Consider the following 23,062-nt stretch of genomic DNA (forward strand, 5'->3'; position numbering starts at 1 on the left):
TTGTTCTCGGAGCAATGATTTTCCCTGTTTCTATGATCTGGCTTGAGGTTCACCAAAATTTTCCCTTTGCACTAAGACACTGGTGACGTTTTAAGTCACGAAGGATGTAATCCTCTAAAGATCCTATTCCCTAGTCCCTGCTCGGGCGCCATCTGTAAAGTAGTTTCCTGGCTGGGATATGACTCAGTCTGTCCAGGATCGCTTACAGAAAATTTATATCTGCGGGACTATCGGAAATTTTGATAGAGGGTGAGCCGACGGAGATGGGGGAGTCGGACTCACGGTAGTGTGGATGGCAAAGGTGGGAAAATATGGAGAACAACTGAGGCTGGTCGCCGGTAGCAGTTGCCAGGATAATGGGTAGCGATTCACTCTCGGGCACAGAGGCTGGGCGCCTGGCTGTGATCGCCGGAAGCGGCACACACGCGGGAGCAGCGGCAGGACGCCGGGCTGCGGTCGCCGGGGTGCACGCAGGGACGGGACGTGGCACGCAAGCGGGAGCAGAGGCTGTGCGCCTGGCTGCGATCACCGGGTTCCACGTGGGGACGGGGCGTGGCACGCAAGCGGGAGCAGAGGCTGGACGCCTGGCTGCGGTCACCGGGTTCCACGTGAGGAAGGGGGCGTGGCACGCAAGCGGGAGCAGAGGCTGGGCGCCTGGCTGCAGTCACCGGGTTCCACGTGAGGAAGGGGGCGTGGCACGCAAGCGGGAGCAGAGGCTGGGCGCCTGGCTGCAGTCACCGGGTTCCACGTGGGGCAGGGAAAGGGGCGTGGCACGCAAGCGGGAGCAGAGGCTGGGCGCCTGGCTGCGATCACCGGGTTCCACGTGGGGCAGGGAAAGGGGCGTGGCACGCAAGCGGGAGCAGAGGCTGGGCGCCTGGCTGCGATCACCGGGTTCCACGTGGGGCAGGAAAAGGGCGTGGCACACAAGCGGGAGCAGAGGCTGGACGCCTGGCTGCAGTCACCGGGTTCCACGTGGGGAAAGGGAAGGAGCGGACGGGACCCTGAAATCGGGAAATGGCTGCCGGCTCTAACTACTGGGCACGGGAATTAATATGCAAGCGAGGGTGTTTCAATTTCATATACACGTGTTTTATTTTAATGATAAAAAAATGGTCCCTGCCTATACCGCACTCCTATTTCTTAGCACTACTCACTCAGACAGATTCTTGGAGAGTTCGGGGCGGGGATTCGTCGGAGGCCTTGGCGACGTTGGAGCGGGGCCTCGTTCGGTGGCGGTGAAAAAGAAGATGGCGGCGCGGAGCCTGTCCCACGGTGCGGTGCGCGGCGGGTGTTCGCGGCGCGGTTGCGATGTGCGAGGTGTGCGAGGTGTGCGAAGTGTGCGAGGTGTGCGAAGTGTGCGGAGCGTGGTTCACTTTTCCCGGTGTACTTTCGAAGAGTCTGGCACGTGATCCAGAGTAACGCAGAGCCGTGTCGAACGGGTGCTGAACATGCGTGTGGTCGCGACCGATCCTCGAAGATAATTGATTGATTGCCCTCGCCAAAACTCATCAGCCACCAAAACTAATGCGTTCTGCTGCAGTCCTCTGCCGCCGTCCTCTGCTCGCATGATCGGCGCTTTGCATATTCTAATGCGTCGTAACTACTTTGTATCCTCTCTCTCCCGCTTGGCCGCCCTATGCTCGCCCAAGCGGGGCCTGCATTCTCGTAGTGTAAGTGCGCGTTGTAGACTTAGATTTTCGGTTGTTCTCTCTCGTTCCTCATGCTCCTGTTCTCTCGTTCTCCATGCCGTCGTACTCTCCCCGCTCTTGCTGCTTAGTGATGCCCGTTTAGTTTGTACTTAGCTTAGACTAAAATACTGGAAAACTTCATGAACTTAATACTAATTCCACGGTCTTACTGCTCCTAGGCAAAAATTAAATTCTATTGATAACAGAGATAAATTGTGCGGCCAAATTGGGCCGTCACATTATAAAATGTTATATCCGACCCACTTAACGGGACAATTCAGATACCCTCGTCCCAATTGGTTTTCCTTTCTTTCAAACTTGAATTGATTCGGAAAATGTTTTCGAAGTGGAAAATCTTTTCCTGTTCCTTTTGGCAATGAATGATTGCCACAACCAAATGAGAGGTGCGTGGGGCGGAATGGTGAGTGGATCCTGATTTGTCCTCGTCGTGCCTTGCCACTCGCCAAATCTGTGTGATAATCTGGTGTTGCAATCAGCGCTACATACCGTGCCACAAATGGCAGCCACTTTGTACGGCCTTCCTTTCCGGCATTTTCGCTTCCCTTTCCGCAATTCGGCCATTTGTTTTTCCTGTTGTTTTTCCTTCTCTAATGGCTTTCCTTTTTGCTAGGCTACGCTTCAATAACTTTTATCACTTTTAATTGGATTTTTCTTTATAGTCAACGCATGTCTTAGAAGACTAACACATGTTCAGATTGTAATTGTGTTAATGTCGTCGGGAGTGGTGGTGTAAGCTCGGCCATATCCTATCTGCCTGTGTTTTGTTATTGTCCTGTGACATCCTGCTAATACCAGCTCCATCTTATGCATGTATGCATGTATGTATCTCCCCCTTGTTTGATACAATTTGGTTATTTTTTGCCGTCCTATTTTTCTTTCAATTTTCTTAATTGCTTTCTAATGTTTATGCCTTCAGGCCAGAACTTGGCTCTTCAACTGATTTTATTCAGCCCATTTAAAGTTGGGCTTATGAGCTTAAAAGAAGATTTTGTACGCACAGTTAACCTTAAATGAAACTTTGTTGAATTAAAGATGGTTAATCTACCATGTGCTATCCGTTTGACTTCTGGGAAATGCTTTACATAATTTTTAAACCAAGGGATTAAGAGAGCAAAAACCTTTTTTATACAAAACATTACTTTTGAAACAGTACTATTTCTTTTATAAAAATAAATTGTTAAGTGTATTGGAAATAAAAAAAATTTTCCTAGACTTAAAAGGTAATTAAAAACAATCAAAAATGTTGTAATTCCTATAATTTAATTTATTTTTTTATTATTATACCTTTTCCAAAGACCAAAATGTTCAATTTTGAATAGAGTGCTGATAAATTTTAAGATATTAGCCAATAAACTGTCAGGAAGAACCGCTCGGAGAAACTTTGCGATTCCTTTCGCCCAAGGACACGACCAACTTATGTGCTTATCCGAAAGCCAAACCAAGTCCTGAAAGTCGAAGTAACTTTTCCGTTCCGGTCGTCGTTGACACGTAATTGACTTTGTCCGCACTTCCACGAGGACAATTTGTGGGCCACTTGCTCAGACCAATTAAACGCCATCGATGACCAATTGCAGTTGTCGCGAAATTGCTCGGGAAGATTGGCCAACGTAATGACTGCAGATGGGAGGACCAAACGGATGTGCAGTGGAGTGTAATCGATGCATAATTTTAATGCAATTCTTGAATGCAATTACCGGCGAATGCCCTTTGGCTATAAAAGCCAGGGACATCGTCCAGCAACCGAAAAAGTACGTCGGTACGTTGGTGCGTCGGGGAAATGCAAAAGCGAAGGGACGGCAACTCGTTAATATTCGGAGTGATGAAAGTTCAAGTTCTCCGCTGGCTCCTCCTGCTATTTTTCCTGCTCGTCAGTGCGGGGCCACGTGTCACCGGCAGCTGGCGGAGCGAAAATTCCCGGGAGGATCCGGACTCGAAAACACGGTGGGGCAATCAGTTGCCGGATATGCTAGTCGCTTACTATCGCCACCACGGCGTTCACAGCCTGATGCTGGTCGTTTGTCACACGGACATTGGTGAATTAACCCTCTGCATGCAATGTGCTTTTCGGGGCAAATTTATGACCCGGCAGTGCACTGAAAAAAAAAAAACTAATAGCGAACAGATTAGGGGTTTCACAACTATACATTTCTGTCACTTAACGCAAGTAGTAGAGACTCATAAATTTGTTCAGACTAAAAAAATAATATTTTATTTTAAGTCACATTTATTGTTGTTTTTTTTAAGTTGTAAGATTATACAAGCCACCGAAATTATGATAATAAAGAGTATATTTCGTACAATTGATTTGAAATGAGAATTGTTTACGCTAAACAGTTTTTTAATGAATATTACATATATTTCAAAAGAGTACATCAAAGATTAAACTACGTGTTTTTCTCTGTGTGCCTTTATTTTTCCCCTTCAGCGGATTCTCGCCTCTGGACACTGTTTCAGCACTTCAACCTCAACGATTTCTATGTGCAGGTCAGTACGGAGGGTTCGCTAAGGGACCTGCGACATGTCGATGCCCTGGATGAACACAAGGACGCTCCTCCGCCGAAGAGTTTCCATGCCAACAACTCCACCCACTGGGAGACGTCCTTTCTGCTCCCCATGATGCCCTATAAAACGGGAATCCTTCTGCTGGAATTCAGCAGCGAATGTGCAATAAATCTACTTCGCTGGTCTGCGGCATCGGAGCACAATTACTTCACCACGAATCGGTTTTGGTTGCTCCTAACCGAAGACACAGCCGATATCGATTTACTGGAGGACCCCGAGATATTCGTCCCCCCGGATAGTGAATTGAGGGTGCTCCTCTATGAGAATGATGGCAACTTCTCGTCCACCTTAATCGATCTGTACAAAGTGGCTGCTTGGAAGCCCTTGAAGAGAACTTTGGTGGGCCACAACATTCGCAATAAGAGGCACATCACTCATGCCCTACAGCACTTTGGGTCAGCTATAACTTATAGGCAAAATCTGGAAGGAATAGTATTTAACACGGCAATAGTGATTGCCTTTCCTGATCTGTTTACAAATATCGAAGACTTGTCCCTGCGGCACATTGACACCATCTCGAAGGTTAATCATCGCTTGATGTTGGAGCTGGCCAATCGCTTGAACATGAGGTTAGACTTTGTTACCCACCCTTTACATTATTTTTTACACCATTCAATAATACTTGTTTATATACTCACGACCAAAATATACCTACTTAAAAGTGATCTCCCATTTTAGCTATAACACCTATCAAACCGTCAACTACGGATGGCGACAACCGAATGGATCCTTCGATGGATTGATGGGACGCTTTCAGCGCTATGAACTGGACTTTGCTCAGCTGGCGATCTTCATGAGATTGGATCGAATCGCCTTAGTGGATTTCGTGGCTGAAACTTATCGGGTGAGAGCTGGAATTATGTTCCGGCAACCTCCACTGTCGGCGGTGGCCAACATATTCGCCATGCCCTTTGAGAACGACGTGTGGGTTTCTATTTTGATGCTACTCATCATAACCACCGTGGTTCTGGCTGTGGAACTGCTCTTCTCCCCCACACCCACGACATGGCCTACATGGACACCCTGAACTTTGTTTGGGGTGCCATGTGCCAGCAGGGATTCTATGTGGAGGTGCGGAATCGATCGGCAAGGATCATTGTCTTTACCACTTTTGTTGCTGCTCTTTTCTTGTTCACGTCGTTTTCTGCTAATATTGTGGCCCTACTCCAAAGTCCATCGGATGCCATCCAGTCTCTGTCGGACCTCGGCCAATCTCCACTAGAGATTGGTGTTCAGGACACCCAGTATAATAAAATATACTTCACGGAGTCCACTGATCCAGTGACCAAAAATCTTTACCATAAGAAAATCGCATCTAAGGGGGATAATGTCTATATGCGCCCGATTTTAGGAATGGAGAGAATGCGCACAGGATTGTTTGCATATCAGGTGGAACTGCAGGCGGGTTACCAAATCGTCAGCGACACCTTTAGTGAGCCAGAAAAGTGTGGATTAATGGAGCTGGAACCTTTCCAGCTGCCCATGTTGGCAATTCCCACCCGGAAGAACTTTCCATACAAAGAGCTCATAAGAAGACAGTAAGTTTACTTATAAATAATATCTGGATTGAGTAAAAAAGAGTTAATTTAATTCCTAATTTGGAATTTCTAAATATAGAAATCAAATGAATAACTTGATCAAACTCGTAATACATAAACAATATCTAAAAATACAATTTTTCTTGCAGACTACGCTGGCAGCGAGAGGTGAGCTTGGTGAATCGCGAGGAACGGAAGTGGATTCCCCAGAAGCCCAAGTGCGAGGGCGGAGTGGGTGGCTTCGTATCCATTGGCATCACCGAGTGCCGATATGCTTTGGGGATCTTTGGCTGCGGAGCTGCCGCTAGTTTTGGCTTCTTCCTCTGCGAGTTCATCTTCAAGCACTTCAAGCAAATTTATCGCATATTCAAAGGATATCGAGAAATGCAGCGCTAGGCCGCCACGTTTAATCAAAATAGAATTAGTCTTAAATCGGTATGGATAGCTCCCGCACAACGGCGCGAAGAACTTCTGGGGTTTTGAACTGCCAGTTCTGGATGTTCTTGCTGACTCGACACCAGGACTCTCCATGCGTGGGTTCTGCGGAAATGCAACGATCTAGGACCTCCTGTTGCTGGGCCTCCGTGCCGTGGAGCAATTCAAACTTGTAGAAGTACGCCCAGGCGTCGCCCATGTCGGGATCGATCTTGACCTGAAATAATTGAGAAATTAGCTCAGAATTCAAATATAAAAAACTTTATTTAATATTTTTTTACTTACCGTTCGATTAAACCAATCCCTGCACTTCGAAAACTTGTGTTCCGACCAGAAAAGTTTGGATACAGCCAGCAGCACATGTGGGTCGTGCTCGCATTTCTTGAGGGCATCCACTGACTTGGTCTTGCGCTGAGGCTTAGTTTCCATGAAAATGGCCTCCGCCCAAAGCTCGCCGGCATTGGGACACTCCTGCAGAGCTCTGGCCATCATGGTGCTTGCTATCTCCTTGAGCCCCGCACGCAGTTCCACCCTGATGGCCTCTAGCCAAAGTACAGCCACCTTGGGATTGCGCAATCGACCGCGCTCCAAAATAGAACGGGCCCTGGTCAGCACTCCTTTGCGCTCCTCCAGATTGGCCGAAAGAATCCACAGCGGAATCGAGGTGGGACACTTTTTCAAGCCCTGAGTGTAGGTGGCAGCCGCATCATCCGTCCGTCTTTGCTGCTCCTCGATCTGGCCCTTCATCATCCAGAGCTTGGGGAAGTCCGGGAACACTTCTACGGCTTCTTCGAGCAATCGAAGAGCTTCATCGAATCGCTCCAGGGCCCATTCGAGGCGAGCTGACTTCATCATCACCCTAGGCGTGGGTGCCGATCCTCTAGCCTTGGCCAACAAACGTCTGGCCCGCTCATACTCCGAGTTCTCCGATTCCAACTTAACGGCTGCCAACCAAATATCCTCGGAATTGGGATTGGCCTGGAAGGCCAGGGATAGAATCCCTCGCGCCGCTGGAACATCGCCAGCCATCCACTTGGATTTGGCACCCATCAGCCAGAGAATCTCCGATTTGGGGCAGTGCGCCACCGCTCGCTGCAACAAAGCCTCCAGAGACTCGCGGGTGCCATGGTTTTTCTCGAAGTACGCCGCTCGCAGCCAAATGCTCTTCTTTGAGGGGAATATCTGCAGGGCATGAGCATAAACAGCTCGCGCACACTCGAAAGCATTCTCCTTTGCGCACTGAAATAGGAGAAATTATCGGTTCGGTTAAACCAAGATCAAACTATCAGATTATATTATTTATACTTACAAATTCCGCATCATCGATCCAGGTCTGCTTGCGATCCTCTTCCTCCACTCCTATTCCAATAACAGCTTTTACAATGGACTGACAGCAGTTGACGGCTCCCGATTTTTCCGATTCGATGGCCTCCTGGAACCAGTGGTCACGGTTGATCTCAACCCCGTTGACAGTCAGCGAGGTCAACGATCGATCGATGATCTTTTCCACCATGTGTATGTTACCATTGGCCTCCTCCAACTTGGCAGCCGTAGTCCAAATCTGGCGATCCGTGGGTATATTCTCGCGAGCTTTGTTCAGGACCTTTCGAGCGTTCTCATACGTCTCCAGACGGGCAAGGGCTAACCAGAGCTCAACGCTGGTGTTGCAGCACTCCACAGCACGGGAAAGCAGGATACGTGCATCGTCGGGATTCTCCAGCTCAACAGCAGCCTTCCATAGACGAACAGAGTTCGGTATGTGTTCTAGTGCCTTCCTGAAAACCCTTCGCTTGGCCTTGGTTTCCGTTTCCAAATCAGCTGCCTTAATCCAAATCCTAACAGAGGTTGGAATATGACGAGCTGCTTGAGCAATCACAGCTTTGGCTGTATCCGGGGGCTGAAGACGAGCAGCCTCCAGCCAAAGATCCTCAGACTGGATATTCATTTCGCATCCCCTCATGATCAGATTCCTGGCCATCTGAACCTTGCCAGTTACCTCCTCCAATCGCGCAGAGGCAATCCAAGCGGGTGGGTGATTAGGATTTGTTTCCCTGACACTCTTGAGCAGCAAACGAGCCTTCTTTATGTCATTGATGTCACCGCCATAGGTGGGAATCATACTCTGCAGATCGGTCAGGTACCCTTTGGGATCCACTACCGTTTGACCCGTCACGGAATCAGAGACCTGGGATAGCTTTACGTTCATAAGTGTGTTACGGGCCTGGCCAATCTTTCGCAGATCCAGATCTCCCGTGGGGGTCAACATGCCCGGAGTGGCTACGCCAGGTACCATGGAAGCCAGTCCCGAGGAAGGATCCAATGTGGAGGATGACTCGCCGCCAAGATTTCTCGATATCAAGCTATCTGGCAACGGCGTAAACTTCTCGGCCCTTGGATTTCGTTGCTTCCTATTGCGGCTGTCGCCCACTTCCGGAATCGTGGACCACTCCTCCGATGTAACACTGGCCAGCGAACGTTTCAGGTCACTGAACTGCTGTTGGATCTTGGGTCGCTCCTGGCGATACCGCTCCAAGTCCTCACGCAGCCGCCGATCGCGGTACTCCTTTCGCTTCTCGTCCATTCTTTTGTCTATCGAATCGTAGATAGCGTCAGCCTCCTCGTCGTCCTTGTCGTACGGATCCTTGGAGAACAGGGAACCGCTGTAACCACTAAACTCGTCATAGTTTGAGTCGTTCAAGTCTTCGTCCTCCTCCTCCTCTTCGTCTTTTTTCTTACGTTTGGTGGCCGGCGGCGCATGGCGATCATCAGACACATCGTTGGCATCACGGGCAGGACCGATATCAGAACGGGTTGTGAATCCTGTCGCTCTAAAAGGGAAAGACACCATTAAAATTTGCTTTTCTTGGCGAGAAGTGAATTGTTTGATGATACTCACCCTCGACCAACGCCGGCAACATAGCCCAAAGGAGCGGGAACGCCCAGGAAATGCTTCTTGTTGCGGTTGGCTATTACCGCTGCCGTTATGTTAGACATATTGAATTACTTCTTGGCTCTTTTCTTACACTTTTATTTATTTAATTTCACAAACAACTGAAAGTTTAACAATGCGTGGTGCGCTGCTTCTTCTTTTTGGGAAAACAGTGTTAGTAAGAGGTCAACTATCAATGCTGAGCTCTAGAGATGGGAAAAGGTAAAGTGACAGGGGCGGGCAAAACTGCGACTCAAAGGATTAAACAATGAAAATTTCTGCAATCAATAGAATAGAAACTAAAATAACATACACTCATTAAGGCGGCTGTAGCTGAAATATTTGTTTTAACATTTCGACTGACCAAGAAAATATCGCCCGGGAACCGTGACTCGTTTGTCCATCACTAGCTCGTGCCGGTTTATCGTTGCCAAATACTTTGCAAGTCGGAAAAATAAATTGACAAAACAAACGGCAATTCAGCTAAACTTGTTAAATTTCAATCGGATTTTTGTAGCAAACTAAAGCAGGATGCCCGTGCTGCCGATGCCACCGCTTATCCAGGTGAGTAACCATCAAAAAACGGTGTACTTTAGCTTAATGCAATCAACAAAAATTGTGTATTTCTTAAACAAAAGAACGCAGTAGAACCGATGCAAGTGGATGCGCCACCGAACGAGGACAATGAAAACAACGAGGAGCAGCAGATTGTGGTGGAGAATCCCAGTATAGATCTCGAGGTGTACGCCAATCAATATTCCGGGATCGTTCGACTTCATCGCTTGATTTATGTGGCTGATGTCTGCCCGATTCTGGCTGTGGAAGCTCTTAAAATGGCCATTACTTATGTGCAAAACACCTACAACGTTAATCTCTACCAGGTGCTGCACAAGCGGCTAAGCGATTTGAATGCCGGAAATGCCCCAGCTCCACCCGCGAATGCTGGTGGAGAGCAAGCAGCAGCTCCGCCAGGTGCTCCGGCAGCTGCACCTTTGCCGGATATTGCCGCCCAACCGGTGGCCCAGGCTCAAGGACAAGCTCAGCCCGCTGGCGAGAAGGACGCTTTTGCGTATGACGCCGTATGGGTAGACACCAAGCTGAAGAAGGCGGCCCTGAAGCTGGAGAAGCTGGACTCCGACCTGAAGAACTACAAGTCCAATTCGATCAAGGAAAGCATTCGCCGAGGGCACGATGACCTGGCAGACCACTACCTTAGCTGTGGCGATCTCACTAATGCCCTTAAGTGTTATTCGCGGGCCAGAGATTACTGCACCAGTGGCAAGCATGTGGTCAACATGTGCCTGAACGTAATCAAGGTGTCCATCTACCTGCAAAACTGGGCTCATGTGATGAGCTATATATCGAAAGCAGAAAGCACTCCAGATTTTGCCGAAGGTTCCAAGGAGGCCAACGCCCAGGTGCATACTCGCCTGGAGTGCGCCGCTGGGCTGGCGGAGCTACAGCAAAAGAAGTACAAGGTGGCTGCTAAGCATTTCCTGAATGCCAACTTTGATCACTGCGATTTCCCCGAGATGATTTCCACCAGCAATGTAGCGGTTTACGGTGGCCTCTGCGCCCTGGCCACCTTTGACAGGCAGGAGCTTAAGCGTCTGGTCATCGCCTCCACATCTTTTAAGCTTTTCCTGGAACTCGAGCCGCAACTTAGAGATATTATTTTCAAGTTTTACGAGAGCAAATACGCCTCCTGTTTGACGCTACTGGATGAGATCAGGGACAACCTGCTGGTGGACATGTACATTGCTCCCCATGTGACCACTCTGTACACCAAGATAAGGAACCGCGCCCTAATCCAGTACTTCAGCCCATACATGTCGGCTGATATGCACAAAATGGCCATGGCCTTTAACTCATCTGTGGGCGATCTGGAGAACGAGGTAATGCAGCTTATATTGGACGGACAGATCCAGGCGCGTATCGATTCGCACAACAAAATTCTGTATGCCAAGGAGGCGGATCAGAGGAACAGCACCTTCGAGCGGGCCTTGATCATGGGAAAGCAGTACCAGCGTCACACCAGGATGCTTGTGCTCCGAGCTGCTATGCTCAAGAGCCACATCCACGTTAAGAACATTTCGAGGGAGGGCGGCAGCAGCCACGGCGCCGAACTTTGCGTATCCGCCGGGTCCTCCACAACCGCCCAGCTGGCCAGGATCTAAGAAAACCCAGCACCCAATATTCAATAAAGTCTATGAAATATGTATATCACACACTGGCGAAATAAAAAATTTTAGCGAAGCTAATTAAGAAAAAAAAACACAAATTTGAAATCTTTTTTAAATGTTATATATATACTTAAAAACAGTACATATGAAACCCAGGTTAATTACCAAACAAAAATGGTTTATTAAAAATGTTAAAATTTTGTTGGTAGGTTTTTCGAAGATAATACTATCGTCTGGAGTATTCCCTGCGCTCACCGTCTCTTCTCCTGTCTATGCTGTTAGAACGAGACCGGGATCGATCTCTGCGTTTCCTATTTTCATCCCTTCGTCGATGATCCGAATCCCTAGACCTTTGATGACCATTTCTATTGTCATCTCTGTGATTGCTTTTGTGATTGGCTTCGGAATCGCTGCTATCCGAGGAAGACGAGGATGATGAACTATCGCTGACTGAAGATTTTCTAACTTTTCTGCCTGATTTTTCCTTTTTCGATTTCTTTTTCTTGTCCTTTTCCTCCTTTTGTTTTTTGGATTTTTTCTTGGAGGGTTTCTTGATTCCCTCGCCCTTGCGCTTCATCCGTTCGATCTTTTCCAGCTTTTTGAGCAGCTTCAGCTTTTGCTTCTTGGACAGGGATTTGAGAAAGACGAGCTCGGGGTTTTGTTTATCAGCATTTGCCTCCTCCTCGCCATCGCTGGGTACAAGTTGGTGCTGCTGCTGGATAGCCTTAATGCTCTGCAGCTCCAGCGCCGATCGCTTCATCATAAGGCCATCCTCCTTCATTTGCTCCTCTAGCACGTTCTTGGCCATGATGTCGCTTGCCTCGGTTTCCGCATGGAGCTTGCGAGCCTCGCTCATCGAAATGCTGTACATTGTGCACTCCTTGTCCGTGTTGATGTGACCCCACTTGTGGCACTTTAAGCAGCGCACGTTCCGCACCTGTATGCCAAAAGGCTGATCCCGGATCTCGGTGTCGCCTTTACAGTATGATTCCCTGGGAGCGTTGTACTTTCGCTGCCACTCAAACTTATACTCCGGCTCGTTATCGTCCTTTTCCCGCTCTTTTCGCACTCCTGGAGGTGGCTCATACATAAAGTTGACACTCAGCTTGTCTTTACTATCCTTGCTGAGCATTGCCTTATTCTCGTGCAGATTCTGTTCCTTTTCGTACTGGTTACGCAGCTCCTCCTGCTTCTTTTTGTACGCTTCTGCCTGCTGCTCCGCCATCCACACCTGAAAACAAGATTTAACTCGTTTTTATCCAATTTTCAAAGAAAATGCGTATTTCATCAGGGCTCGCAGGTACTTACTCTTTTAAGGTTGTCCCTGGACGCGGGGTGGAAGAATTTCTTGCACATGTAATTGTTGAATCCCTTGCCCATCTTGTTATTGTGTTTTTACCAACTTTATCTTGAACAAATGAACTATTTTGGGAATTTGTTATTTTTTTTCAGCTGGCTTGTGTTTGTCAAGGCTATCGATTGAGCTAGCTCATATCGACATCAAATGCTGCAAAGTCAATGCAATCGATATCAAGAGGAGTCACGAGCTATCGGCCATCGATTACGTTCTTTAAATCGGATGTCAACCAAGGCTGCCACTTTAGCTTTTTTCCCGTCAAATCTGGCTGCTTTGGAGAATCATTTTCGGGAAAAAAAATGAGAATTGCGGGAAGCGTGAGCTCTGTTTTTAAGAAGTGTTCGGCTTTTTTCCGCTTTTTAGCTTTATTTTCAATTTTTTTCCAGTCAAAAACAGCTTTTTTTTAATCAAAAAGCGGCAGCAGTGGTGTCATTGAATCTGAGCTGTTTAGAATTTTTATATTTCAGAAAAAACTGCTAAGAAAGGAATTTCGTTTGACGACTATGGATAATTGCGATGAATCGGACATGGTTTGCTGCCCGTACAACAAGCAGCACAAAATGCTGCGCAGGAAACTCCAGCAGCACATTCTGAAATGTCGTGTGATCTACAAAGACACTGTGGAACTGATGGTTTGTCCATTCAACAAGGGTCATTTGATACCAGAACCCGAGTTCTTCGTGAGTATGTTCCTGAAAATAAAGAATTGTGTATAGAAAACTTTATCCCCATATAGCAACACACAAAAACGTGTGACGATCGAAAGATTATAGTGCAGTATCAGACGAGTGCAGCAGCTGTTTTGACTGATGACACTAGACACCCGAAGATCGAGTCCGAAGAAAACTGGGACGACGATAATGTTCCCGATTATAATCCGCAGGCCTATTGCGCCACGGCCAACATTGTGAGGGAGCCTAATGGATTGTTTCCCTCACAGCGAAAGGCATTTATCAAGGAGGAGAACCGTCGCAAATTCGGTGATGATTACGAGGAAGAGAAAAAGCCACCAAAATCCCGTGCGGAATGTCGCACCGCTCCCTACGACAGAACAAAGAAGCACTTCCGGCGCAACTAACCGAAGTTAGCCAATTCCACAAAAAAAGGATTTAAAGTATCTAATGAAGGATAAGTCCTCATAGAGCGGATCGCAGAATTTCCTATTCAACAGGTGCTATTTAGAAGCAACAATTCATATGCATATCAGACAGATTAATAGACTTTATCTTTCCTTTCCACGGGTAAAACATTTATTGTATTTAATTTTCGATGTAAAAAAAAAAAACTACAATCAAAAGAACCGTAAAGGGTTTAAAATGAAGCAAAAGTTTTTAATTTCCAGTTTAAGTTTTTCAAATTATTTTCCCATGAATAGATACGCAATCGACTAGAAATTAATTTGTCAACTTTTTCTTCTTCCATAACAAACTTCAAGTGCTTCTACAAACTATTGGAAAGGTCTTATACACAAACCAATAAAACTGAACCATTTGTTTTTAGAAATCTTTCGCTAACCAACAACAAATTTAGCCTCGCTTAGTTAAAAACCGAGAATCAGTTGTCGTTTTAATTGTTTAACCACACGAGCTACAGAATTTTAAAATTTGGCAGTGATTTTTAAAAGGGATTTAAATCTAGCTTAAGTCAGATAAACATTATATGAAGTATATTAAAAAAAAATTTTCCTGTACTATTGATATTGTCATCCAGAAAGAACACCGCACAGCCTCTACAAAACTTTAAAATATTGCACATGGCGGTAAAAACAGATTTTTATTAAACAGAATTATATATTTCAAATTAGTTTGAAAGCCGAAATAAAGCTTTCTTCAAATCAAAACCCCAAACTTAAAAACCAGCTTTTAGTAACTAGTTTTTTAAAGCCACTTCTATAAACAATTTGCGAAAAAACATGTTATCTAGGAAATGTTTGCAACGTTTTCTAATTGGAACTAGCCTAGTTGGAACAGGGAATTATAAATCCGGATATTTTGGGGTAATTTCCTGATTGATAAAAACGCCAACGTAATCCATTTGCGAAAATCAACTTTTTCTTTATTGTAAAGAATGGCGTCGTTCTCACACGCGATTTTTTTCAAATGTTTTGTTTTTTACACTAAGCGTTACGGTAAAAACAGTAAACAGCGACGTCCCGGATTCCAAGTTAAGAGCATTAATCGGGGATTTACGCGGTCTCCATGGGCTGGGCAGCGGTCTCCTCGGTGTACTTGCCCTTGTCCTTGCCGAGAGCGGCCAGACGGCCCTTGCCGCGGCGCTCCAGGATGGCCTTGCGGTCCTTGTCGAGCTTCAGCTTGACGATCAGCACCTTGCTGGGGTGGATGCCCACATAGACGTTGGTGCCGTTGGCGTTCTCGCGCTGGATCTTCTCGACGTAAACGACGAACTTCTTGCGGTAGGCCTGGACAACCTTGCCCACCTGGTTGCCCTTGAAGTGGCCGCGGATCACCTGGACCTCATCGTCGCGGCGAATGGGCATGGAGCGCACGTTGTACTTCTGACGCAGCTCCTTGGAGAGGGGAGCGGACATGAGGCGCCGGCGAATGTGGGAGGGTGCCTGGAAGTGGCGCTTGCGGTTCTTCCTGCGAGACGACGACACGAACGGGTTCTGTTTCATCTTGCTTGTGCGGGCTGTAAACAAAAATTGAGAACTGCGTTAGTAAAGGTTTCGCCGAATACAAACAACCGTGTAAAAAAGTTAGGTTAGGTTATCTTCGTGTGTTTCCATTATCTTCAAAGGTCTTGATTAAACCTTGCTTTAACTGTTCACTGTATCTTTCCTCGGAAAGTCTATTTTCATTTTCAAATGCATATTTACACGTTTTTTAAGGGATTTTGTGGAGCCCGATTTTTTTACTTACGGTTCGCCACGTGAAGAACGAAAAGAAAGAAATTTTGACAGATGCGTCGCCGTTAGGGATGGCAAAAACGCCAATTTAGAGCTGGCACACTAACCGATAGCTTAAGTGTGCTTGCGAAAGGCCTGAAATGGTGCCAAATTAAGCCTTTGGCTGCCATTTTAATTAATTTGACTATTTCCTGAAATCTTGTGTTTTTATTTTTAAAATCCTATTAATGTTTATATTATTATTTAAGCTTATCCGTGTCTGTAGGAATCGATAACATACATCGATCTCTAAAATGTCAAAATTAAGAAAAGTGCTTTACAACACTTGTAGTGTGTAACACTGCGGAGACTTGTCCACTGTTTCATTTAAAACGTCTTATTATTTATTATTATATTCCTTTCCACAACTATTGATTAATTTCCTTGCATTTTTTTATTGATTAAAGTCTAAGTGTTTTGATAAAAAAAATATAATATTTTTACAAAATATTTGTTATACAAATTGGTAAAATCTAGTTACTTTTGCGACCCATGGGATAATAAGAACTAATGGACCGGCGGGTTAAGTGCAAAATCTATGTCCTTCGTTATCCACTGTAAAGATTATGTTAACCAGGTTGAAAAAAGCGCCTCTAGCGGATAAAATTGACTAACACAATCGTTTGTTAAAGTTCAGTCCGTTAACGTGCGTGTGGCGCTCTTGGGACTGACGGACCTGACGAGACTACCTTGTACATATTCTACCATGGCTCTTGCGATCGTGGGGGCTGCTGGAGAACAGGCATTCAGTCGCAAGTGAGCAGCCAACATTTGCCGTTGTCGTTTCTTGGTGATCTGTTCCGAAAAGCTTAATAAAGTCCAGTTTGGCCCCCTGATTCAATTAATTTTTCCACTACATTCAAGATGATGAACAGCCTGAAGAAACTGCCCGTGCGCATGGTGAGTGCCACGCCCCCCGAAATCTTAGTTCGGCTTTAACTAATTTAATTTGCGTTAACTTATTTCTTAGCTGGTTAACGCCGCTGCACGTCAGCAAAATGCGGCGATGTCCTCGGCAACAGGTCTCCCCCCACCACTCACCTTCCTCACCGACGACGAGAAAATGATGAAGGAGACTGGTGAGTTTCCCTTTGATCTAAACATATATTATTACAACCAACAAGCCAAAGTCAAACTGTAGCACAATTTTGATAAGCGCGTTTTATTTTCCATGCTGAATTTTTAGATATCTGTGTGGTGTTTAGTTTGACTTGATGTTACGTAACTCCGAGACTCGAATACTGCTGACATGCTTGTTTTGTATTTATTAATATTTTCTAGCTAAGGTTTCGCTGCAATAGTGGGTGTATTATTTTTCTAGTTTATTCTTTTTTGCTGATAAAGTGTCATTTTGTGAGGGGGAAAGCGAAGGATGTTGCTGCCAGATAAGCACACTTTTATTTTGATAGTGCAAGTAAAATTCGACCTCATATCAGTGCGCAGGTCGGCATTTTTGTAAAGTGTTTGATTGAATATATACGGTGCATTTTCTTTTTTTCCATTAAACGATCAAGCGAATCGCAAACATAAGCCTCATTAACATTTCCTATTGCGTGTATTTTAATTCAATTGCAGGCCGTTTCCGCCAATATTATATAATTTTGTACGCTGTTTGTAAACCGATTAAAAAGTTCAATATAATTTTTATACCTTTAACAGTTTTTAGAAAGGTATATTATTTTTTGTTGAAAAAAATATACCACAAAATAAATTACAAAATGATGAGATGTAGTTCCGGTAAAATGCCAACTGTCTATTTTATTTAATGTTTCCATAAGTTAAAATATGCAAAATTTAACCAACAGCTGCCACCTTGGCAAGTTCAAGGTCTAATCTTATCACAAGCTTTTTCTCGATGCTAAAACTTTCCTATCCCTTCGGTTATTTATAAAAAATTAATTTTTGTATTTTTTATACAAGCTGAAATGGGTAAAAAATGTTTCGAGTAGGTAAAACTCATTGTGGATGGGCCGAAAAAAGGGGAGGGTCGGCACAAACACAAACACGCGATACCCACTCCCGCTCACATACACGTGTTCTAAAAATAGCTTTTTTGTTACCACCGCCGCTAAACTTCGGATTCGTCTGCTGCTTTTCCTGGACTGGCGGTGGCGTACCGCTTTGAGCGGCCAGTAAATTGAAGAAGAACTCTATTTGAGCGCGAGTTCAAATTTCGTTACTATCTGAGACTCTCTTTTCTGCTAAAATATCTTAAAAGCGGGGGTGGTTTTTGTCTGTGTAGGCCCCCTAAAATTGTATTTATTGTTAGAATCCTACCACAATTTTCACAGGTCAGTCAGCTGTTCGGTTCTGGTTTTATACGTCAACCAAATAGCGTTACACTTGTGATAGAGCATTAAATGCGGCTGTGCCACGCCCCCTGCCCACCTGTGATCACTGTTCTAGTGATCACGCCGGACAATCAGGGGCGTGGCACTTGGCTGGGCGCCCTTCCCTAGAGAGTTGAATTAGTTGAGTGGGAGGACCTCGTCCGCCTGCAGTCCATCTAGTTCCTAGTTGGGAAGGTTACATTTTTTAAATCTTACAATTTATTAACCATACCTGCTTGTGAATCCCTAAATTATTCTCGATCTAAATGTATGGCTTCCTATATATTATATGTACATACATATGTACATACATACAATAATTCTAAGTGGGAAAGTATGTATGCGTTGATATGGGCTGACTGTTGCGTAATGTGAGCTGAATGCAAAGAAGCTAAGTGCATGAACTGAAACGAGTTTTAAATTTTTTTTAACTGGTTAAGCACAGTAACACATTAACACATCAGTTTAATGAACCAGAAAATAAATGGCTTAAAATACAAATTCCAACATTGTGGTGTCACTTAAAGGCATCAATTATAAAGATTTAGTTATTTAGTATGTTTGAATATTAACGAAAAATACTTTTTTTTTTTTAACACTAAAAAATAAATTTCCACACGTAGATTATTATAAGCAACGCCATAAAAAATGTGCTATTCTATTAAATTTCATATACTGGTTGTTCAAACGTCAAAGACCGATACGAAAAATATACCATTGTGCCCACTGGGACCTGCCACATCTGTCAGAAACCTACTGGGTCTTGCCCATATGGCTCGAAAACCACGTTAATATATTAAATTGGTCAATTATTAAGTATTTCCATGTTAAGTGAGCTGAGAGAATATTTCTAAATGTTCTCATGCAAAATGGCAGGAGAAGCGAGTCCAGGAGGGGAAACGATATGGGAACTTTAGTGGGTGTGTGCCAGTTGCTGGCTTTTCAAACGGAAAAACAACGCCAAGAAAAATAAAATGCTTAAAAAAGATCAATAATAAATACGCTGAAAGAGTAATAGAATTAGCAAAAGACAGCTGCGAGAGCGCCACGCGATCTGAAAACACGGAGAATCTGGTGATAAAAAAGCACACGCATAACCCACACACAAACTTTGTATCTGGTATACATATAAACATTTGATAAATAACTTAACTTATACAAACAGAAGACCAACAGCAAACACCGGGCCCCTTAGAAGACAAATAGTTAAAAAGAATAAAAAGCTCAATACCGGATTTTTAGTAAAAAACTTTCAGTTAAAGAACGGTGAAGCTTTAAGAAAACTTTGGTATACAGCTTTTAACAGATCGTTTTGCCTTTTTATGAAAAGCTATACATCATATACATTAAATATCAGAACATTTATTTTTATAATATTAACCACATTAACCATTTTATAATATTAACTCTGTAAGTAGATAAATACTTACAAAGTACTTATTGTTAAGTACAAACATAAAACCAAATTATATATTGATTTGCGCAATTAGAACATCCTAACCTTTTTCTCAATCTCTAAAACATTTTACTATGGTAAAAAAGTATGATTATTTAGTTGTTTTATGAAATATATAATAAACTTCAGTTTTTAACGTTTTATAGTTTTATAATTTATTGAATATTTGTTAACTTTCAGTTGCCAAGCTGGCTCAGGAGCAGATCCAGCCCTTGGTCAAGAAAATGGACTTCGAGCACAAGTTCGATCCCTCCGTGGTGAAGGCCGTTTTCGAGAACGGTCTGATGGGCATTGAGATCGACACCGAGCTGGGCGGCAGTGGCTGCAACTTCATGACCAACATCATCGTGGTGGAGGAGCTCTCCAAGATCGATCCCGCCGTGGCCGCCTTTGTGGATATCCACAACACCCTGGTCAACTCGCTGATGATTAAGTTCGGTACCGCCGAGCAGAAGGCCAAGTACCTGCCGAAGTTGGCCCAGGAGTACGCTGGCAGCTTCGCCCTGACTGAACCCGGCGCGGGATCAGATGCCTTCTCCCTGAAGACGGTGGCCAAGAAGGATGGCTCCCACTACGTGATTAACGGCTCCAAGATGTGGATCTCCAACTCAGATGTGGCTGGAGTCTTCCTGGTCTTCGCCAATGCAAAGCCGGAGGATGTAAGTTGACATTTTATTTGATCATTGGTTGTAGTAATAAGTATTATTAGTTCCTGGTTTGATCAAGTAATGGAGCTTAAAATAATTTTAGCGACCTCGCAATCGCAATTTAGTTATAAATTCTATAGCAAGTCAATTAGATTAATCTACTTCCACTAAATCAAATAACAAAAGAAGCGAAATGCATTTTAATGAACTTTATTTTAAAACATCTTCTTTTTAATATACTTTTTACTGGGAACACCCATTTAAGTTTTCACTTTTTTACTGAAACCTAATCGATCCCATAATATTTTCCATAGCTAATCTTTATGTATTTTTTAAACGATTGCCATCTTATCGCTCTGAGATCAAAGTTCACTAGGTTCATAATCGTCCTATGGCAACTTGCAAATTAGTTATTTATAGAACATACAAAAAAATATAATTTTTATTATTTAAAAGGTGTGCTTTATAAGGCAATATATATTGTCTATTTAAATATTTAAATTTTTTATGTCTTTACATTTATTGCAGGGCTACCGAGGCATCACCACCTTCATTGTGGACCGCGAGACCCCCGGTCTGATCGTGAACAAGCCCGAGGATAAGCTGGGCATCCGTGCCTCCGGAACCTGCCAGCTCACCTTCGACAATGTGCGCGTGCCCGAGGAGAACATCCTGGGAACCTTCGGACATGGCTACAAGTACGCCGCCGGCTTCCTGAACGAGGGTCGCATCGGAATCGCCGCCCAGATGGTGGGCCTGGCCCAGGGAACCTTCGACGCCACCATTCCGTACCTGCTGGAGCGCAAGCAGTTCGGAGACGCCATCTTCAACTTCCAGTCGATGCAGCACCAGATCGCCACCGTGGCCACGGAGATCGAGGCTGCCCGTCTGATGACCTACAACGCGGCTCGTCTGCAGGAGCAGAAGGTCCCGTTCCTGAAGGAGGCCGCCATGGCCAAGTACTACGCCTCCGAGGTAGCCCAGAGGGCGGCCATCAAGTGCGTCGACTGGATGGGAGGTGTTGGCTTCACCCGCGACTTCCCCCAGGAGAAGTACTACCGTGACGTGAAGATCGGAGCCATCTACGAGGGCACCACCAACATGCAGCTCACCACCATTGCCAAGTGCATCAAGAAGGATTACTCGGGTTAGGAAGTTCATCCTTCTCCACATGTTCCCCCACACAAGCTGAGATATCGTACGTCAGATACGTCAAGTGCATTTATGCGTGGGAACCGCCAAAACCATTTCAACGGACCTCCGTTGTCGGTTCCCTCCATGTTACCTTAGCATTTACCACATAGTCTTTCTGTTATATTGTATAAAATACAATTAAAATAAATATACATACAAAAATATAATAAAATTGTTTGTAGAGAATGCAACAAGTCAATGGCTGCTTCCGTCTGTGGTGGTGAAGGCCGCCAGCATTATGTTGATCACTGTGATCATGAAAACTCCCATTACCAGAAGATCATTGGTTCTTTCGTAGCTGCGATTTTTAAAACGCTTCAAGCGTCGCTGTGTGATTTCGATTTTACTAAGTTGTCTCACGGGAATGTTTCCTACATACCTTAAAGATCAGCATTATTCCAACTAAAAGCTGCAGTACCAGGGAGAGTATCACCAAAATCATGCTGTATATGTAGGTGGAGGCCTTGTCATTGTAGGTGATCAAAAACCGTAGCTGGTTGGCGTTTGCCGAAAGCAAAGCAATATCCATGAGACCTGGAGAGTAGATGGATGGTTTGACTGACCAATTTATAATGTGTTCTATAAAGTATTCAGTTTGATGCAACCTAAAAATATTCATTGTCATGTTCCTTAAATAATGCAGAACAAAAACTTAATATGTTTTGGAAGAAGCAATATAGTAGTCAGATTAAAACTATTAATGTTTACCTTCGGCTACATTTTTGTTTGTAGCATAGCTATTTCCCCCTGACAGATCGCTGGAACATTTCTTTTTTGTTCCCTTCGATTTCTTCAATTCGCCGGGTGGAAACGGTTCATCTTCTGGTTCCTTGTCTTCCACCTGGATATCCGCATCCAAGTTATTTCCTAGACCGCAACATGGTCCACTTGTTGTGCTGGCGAAACTTCCCCCAGAACTGGGGGAATCTTCCATAGATATTTTTACCTCCTGGCTGTCCATTGTTCGAATATCCACCAAATAATAAGCACTTAAATACACTTGTTTTGTTAAGAATGCGAAAAGCTTTCCATGCTGTGGTCTGCGGTTTATTAAAGGCGATAAAAAATTAGTGACACTGACCCGACTGGTCAACCGACCCCAAAAAAATGGGTCATCAGTCGACCCGAAAAACATGATGGGTTGAAATGCTGACTAAACAAGCTAGCCTTAAAGTATGCTAAGCAAACTCATTTAATATGCATGTCAAGTGGGTGTGTAAAATTAATTTTTAAGTATGCTCATATACTTAACTTTGTTTGAGAATCCCCACCTCGGAAATCCCTTTGCATTATGCTGTGTGTGGGAAGTCATAAAAGAGTCACAAAAACCTGAATAAACAAGACCCTCTTTCAAGACTTTTTGAGATGCGCAACAAAAGTTTAAAGTTTCTTAAAGTTTTGACCTCATCAATTTCCTGTGCCCTTTAATGACTCATATTCACAGGACTCGTTAAAAATTGAAAATTAAATCGGGGTAACCTTAAACAAATTATTATGGATTCAATAAATTTTAAAACCTAAAATAGACAGCTGTCAAAAGCATGTCAATATCCCAGCGAAACCTTAGAGGGTAGGCAAAAAAGTTTTAATTAAGATGAATCTAAAACGTCTTTTGAGTTTTAAGTTTTTTTTTTTATTTATATCTTTAATATATAAATAACTTTATATATAAATTACTGTACATATAAATTATATATAATAATATTTCTAAGTAGTTTTTACTGTAGCAAATTATTGTTTGCGTAAAATTGATATTTGTATTCTCTGCGTATACGTAATTTTTTTACAATCACTTTAAACATGGCAGCCTAATAACG

At 44.3% G+C, this 23,062-nt stretch overlaps 8 protein-coding genes across 9 annotated transcripts; 4 read left to right on the forward strand and 4 right to left on the reverse strand.

Moving 5' to 3' along the window:
- Positions 1-3,528: 3,528 nt before the first annotated feature.
- On the forward strand, positions 3,529-6,205 carry LOC108088324. The gene is given in 5 exon segments (XM_017186062.2): positions 3,529-3,742; positions 4,135-4,840; positions 4,950-5,257; positions 5,260-5,809; positions 5,959-6,205. Coding segments are annotated over 5 exon segments (2,025 nt in total).
- On the reverse strand, positions 6,125-9,361 carry LOC108088323 (pre-mRNA-processing factor 6). 2 transcript variants are annotated; one of them, XM_017186060.1, is made up of 4 exons: positions 9,141-9,361; positions 7,554-9,072; positions 6,530-7,483; positions 6,125-6,461 (listed from the first exon to the last, which is right to left on the reverse strand). In XM_017186060.1, the coding sequence occupies exons 1-4, from the start codon at positions 9,236-9,238 to the stop codon at positions 6,237-6,239; spliced, it is 2,796 nt and encodes a 931-aa protein (XP_017041549.1). In that variant the 5' UTR covers positions 9,239-9,361; the 3' UTR covers positions 6,125-6,236. The 2 variants fall into 2 exon arrangements, with proteins under 2 accessions (XP_017041549.1, XP_017041550.1); XM_017186061.2 differs by lacking the exon at positions 9,141-9,361 and having other exon boundaries at positions 7,554-8,913; positions 8,981-9,072.
- Positions 9,362-9,587: 226 nt separating this feature from the next.
- Positions 9,588-11,454, forward strand: LOC108088303 (COP9 signalosome complex subunit 1b). The gene is made up of 2 exons (XM_017186032.2): positions 9,588-9,737; positions 9,812-11,454. Exons 1-2 carry the CDS (start codon positions 9,705-9,707, stop codon positions 11,348-11,350), a joined length of 1,572 nt encoding a protein of 523 aa, XP_017041521.1. The 5' UTR covers positions 9,588-9,704; the 3' UTR covers positions 11,351-11,454.
- Positions 11,455-11,461: 7 nt separating this feature from the next.
- LOC108088305 (corepressor interacting with RBPJ 1) lies at positions 11,462-12,856 on the reverse strand. The gene is made up of 2 exons (XM_017186035.2): positions 12,665-12,856; positions 11,462-12,587 (listed from the first exon to the last, which is right to left on the reverse strand). Exons 1-2 carry the CDS (start codon positions 12,734-12,736, stop codon positions 11,583-11,585), a joined length of 1,077 nt encoding a protein of 358 aa, XP_017041524.1. The 5' UTR covers positions 12,737-12,856; the 3' UTR covers positions 11,462-11,582.
- A 167-nt stretch (positions 12,857-13,023) lies between these two features.
- On the forward strand, positions 13,024-14,054 carry LOC108088307 (gametocyte-specific factor 1 homolog). The gene is made up of 2 exons (XM_017186037.2): positions 13,024-13,393; positions 13,450-14,054. Exons 1-2 carry the CDS (start codon positions 13,217-13,219, stop codon positions 13,789-13,791), a joined length of 519 nt encoding a protein of 172 aa, XP_017041526.1. The 5' UTR covers positions 13,024-13,216; the 3' UTR covers positions 13,792-14,054.
- A 688-nt stretch (positions 14,055-14,742) lies between these two features.
- LOC108088308 (60S ribosomal protein L26) lies at positions 14,743-15,712 on the reverse strand. Its single transcript, XM_017186039.1, has 2 exons — positions 15,593-15,712; positions 14,743-15,362 (listed from the first exon to the last, which is right to left on the reverse strand). The coding sequence occupies exon 2, from the start codon at positions 15,346-15,348 to the stop codon at positions 14,899-14,901; it is 450 nt and encodes a 149-aa protein (XP_017041528.1). The 5' UTR covers positions 15,349-15,362; positions 15,593-15,712; the 3' UTR covers positions 14,743-14,898.
- A 646-nt stretch (positions 15,713-16,358) lies between these two features.
- On the forward strand, positions 16,359-21,412 carry LOC108088304 (short/branched chain specific acyl-CoA dehydrogenase, mitochondrial). The gene is made up of 4 exons (XM_017186033.2): positions 16,359-16,518; positions 16,589-16,697; positions 19,585-20,063; positions 20,580-21,412. Exons 1-4 carry the CDS (start codon positions 16,483-16,485, stop codon positions 21,201-21,203), a joined length of 1,248 nt encoding a protein of 415 aa, XP_017041522.1. The 5' UTR covers positions 16,359-16,482; the 3' UTR covers positions 21,204-21,412.
- Positions 21,413-21,430: 18 nt separating this feature from the next.
- On the reverse strand, positions 21,431-22,206 carry LOC108088306 (ninjurin-B). Its single transcript, XM_017186036.2, has 3 exons — positions 21,954-22,206; positions 21,625-21,779; positions 21,431-21,572 (listed from the first exon to the last, which is right to left on the reverse strand). The coding sequence occupies exons 1-3, from the start codon at positions 22,204-22,206 to the stop codon at positions 21,441-21,443; spliced, it is 540 nt and encodes a 179-aa protein (XP_017041525.1). The 3' UTR covers positions 21,431-21,440.
- Between the last annotated feature and the right edge of the window lie 856 nt (positions 22,207-23,062).

The sequence above is a fragment of the Drosophila ficusphila genome, unplaced genomic scaffold (assembly GCF_018152265.1).
Source record: "Drosophila ficusphila isolate 14025-0441.05 unplaced genomic scaffold, ASM1815226v1 contig_106, whole genome shotgun sequence".
Taxonomy (NCBI): Eukaryota; Metazoa; Arthropoda; class Insecta; order Diptera; family Drosophilidae; genus Drosophila; species Drosophila ficusphila.

Bases quoted from the DNA above. Each gene is read 5' to 3' on its own strand.
- LOC108088323 (XM_017186060.1), bottom strand. From the start codon at position 9,238: ATGTCTAACATAACGGCAGCGGTAATAGCCAACCGCAACAAGAAGCAT. The intron at 9,073-9,140 runs GTGAGTATCATC...TTTCCCTTTTAG, and splicing joins GTTGCCGGCGTTGGTCGAGG to AGCGACAGGATTCACAACCC. The intron at 7,484-7,553 runs GTAAGTATAAAT...CTCCTATTTCAG, and splicing joins GGATCGATGATGCGGAATTT to TGCGCAAAGGAGAATGCTTT.
- LOC108088303 (XM_017186032.2), top strand. From the start codon at position 9,705: ATGCCCGTGCTGCCGATGCCACCGCTTATCCAG. The intron at 9,738-9,811 runs GTGAGTAACCAT...CTTAAACAAAAG, and splicing joins CGATGCCACCGCTTATCCAG to AACGCAGTAGAACCGATGCA.
- LOC108088305 (XM_017186035.2), bottom strand. From the start codon at position 12,736: ATGGGCAAGGGATTCAACAATTACATGTGCAAGAAATTCTTCCACCCC. The intron at 12,588-12,664 runs GTAAGTACCTGC...TCTTGTTTTCAG, and splicing joins CCAGGGACAACCTTAAAAGA to GTGTGGATGGCGGAGCAGCA.
- LOC108088307 (XM_017186037.2), top strand. From the start codon at position 13,217: ATGGATAATTGCGATGAATCGGACATGGTTTGCTGCCCGTACAACAAG. The intron at 13,394-13,449 runs GTGAGTATGTTC...ATCCCCATATAG, and splicing joins TACCAGAACCCGAGTTCTTC to CAACACACAAAAACGTGTGA.
- LOC108088308 (XM_017186039.1), bottom strand. From the start codon at position 15,348: ATGAAACAGAACCCGTTCGTGTCGTCGTCTCGCAGGAAGAACCGCAAG.
- LOC108088304 (XM_017186033.2), top strand. From the start codon at position 16,483: ATGATGAACAGCCTGAAGAAACTGCCCGTGCGCATG. The intron at 16,519-16,588 runs GTGAGTGCCACG...CTTATTTCTTAG, and splicing joins AGAAACTGCCCGTGCGCATG to CTGGTTAACGCCGCTGCACG. The intron at 20,064-20,579 runs GTAAGTTGACAT...CATTTATTGCAG, and splicing joins CCAATGCAAAGCCGGAGGAT to GGCTACCGAGGCATCACCAC.
- LOC108088306 (XM_017186036.2), bottom strand. From the start codon at position 22,206: ATGGACAGCCAGGAGGTAAAAATATCTATGGAAGATTCCCCCAGTTCT. The intron at 21,780-21,953 runs GTAAACATTAAT...TCTACTCTCCAG, and splicing joins AAACAAAAATGTAGCCGAAG to GTCTCATGGATATTGCTTTG. The intron at 21,573-21,624 runs GTATGTAGGAAA...GAAATCACACAG, and splicing joins GAATAATGCTGATCTTTAAG to CGACGCTTGAAGCGTTTTAA.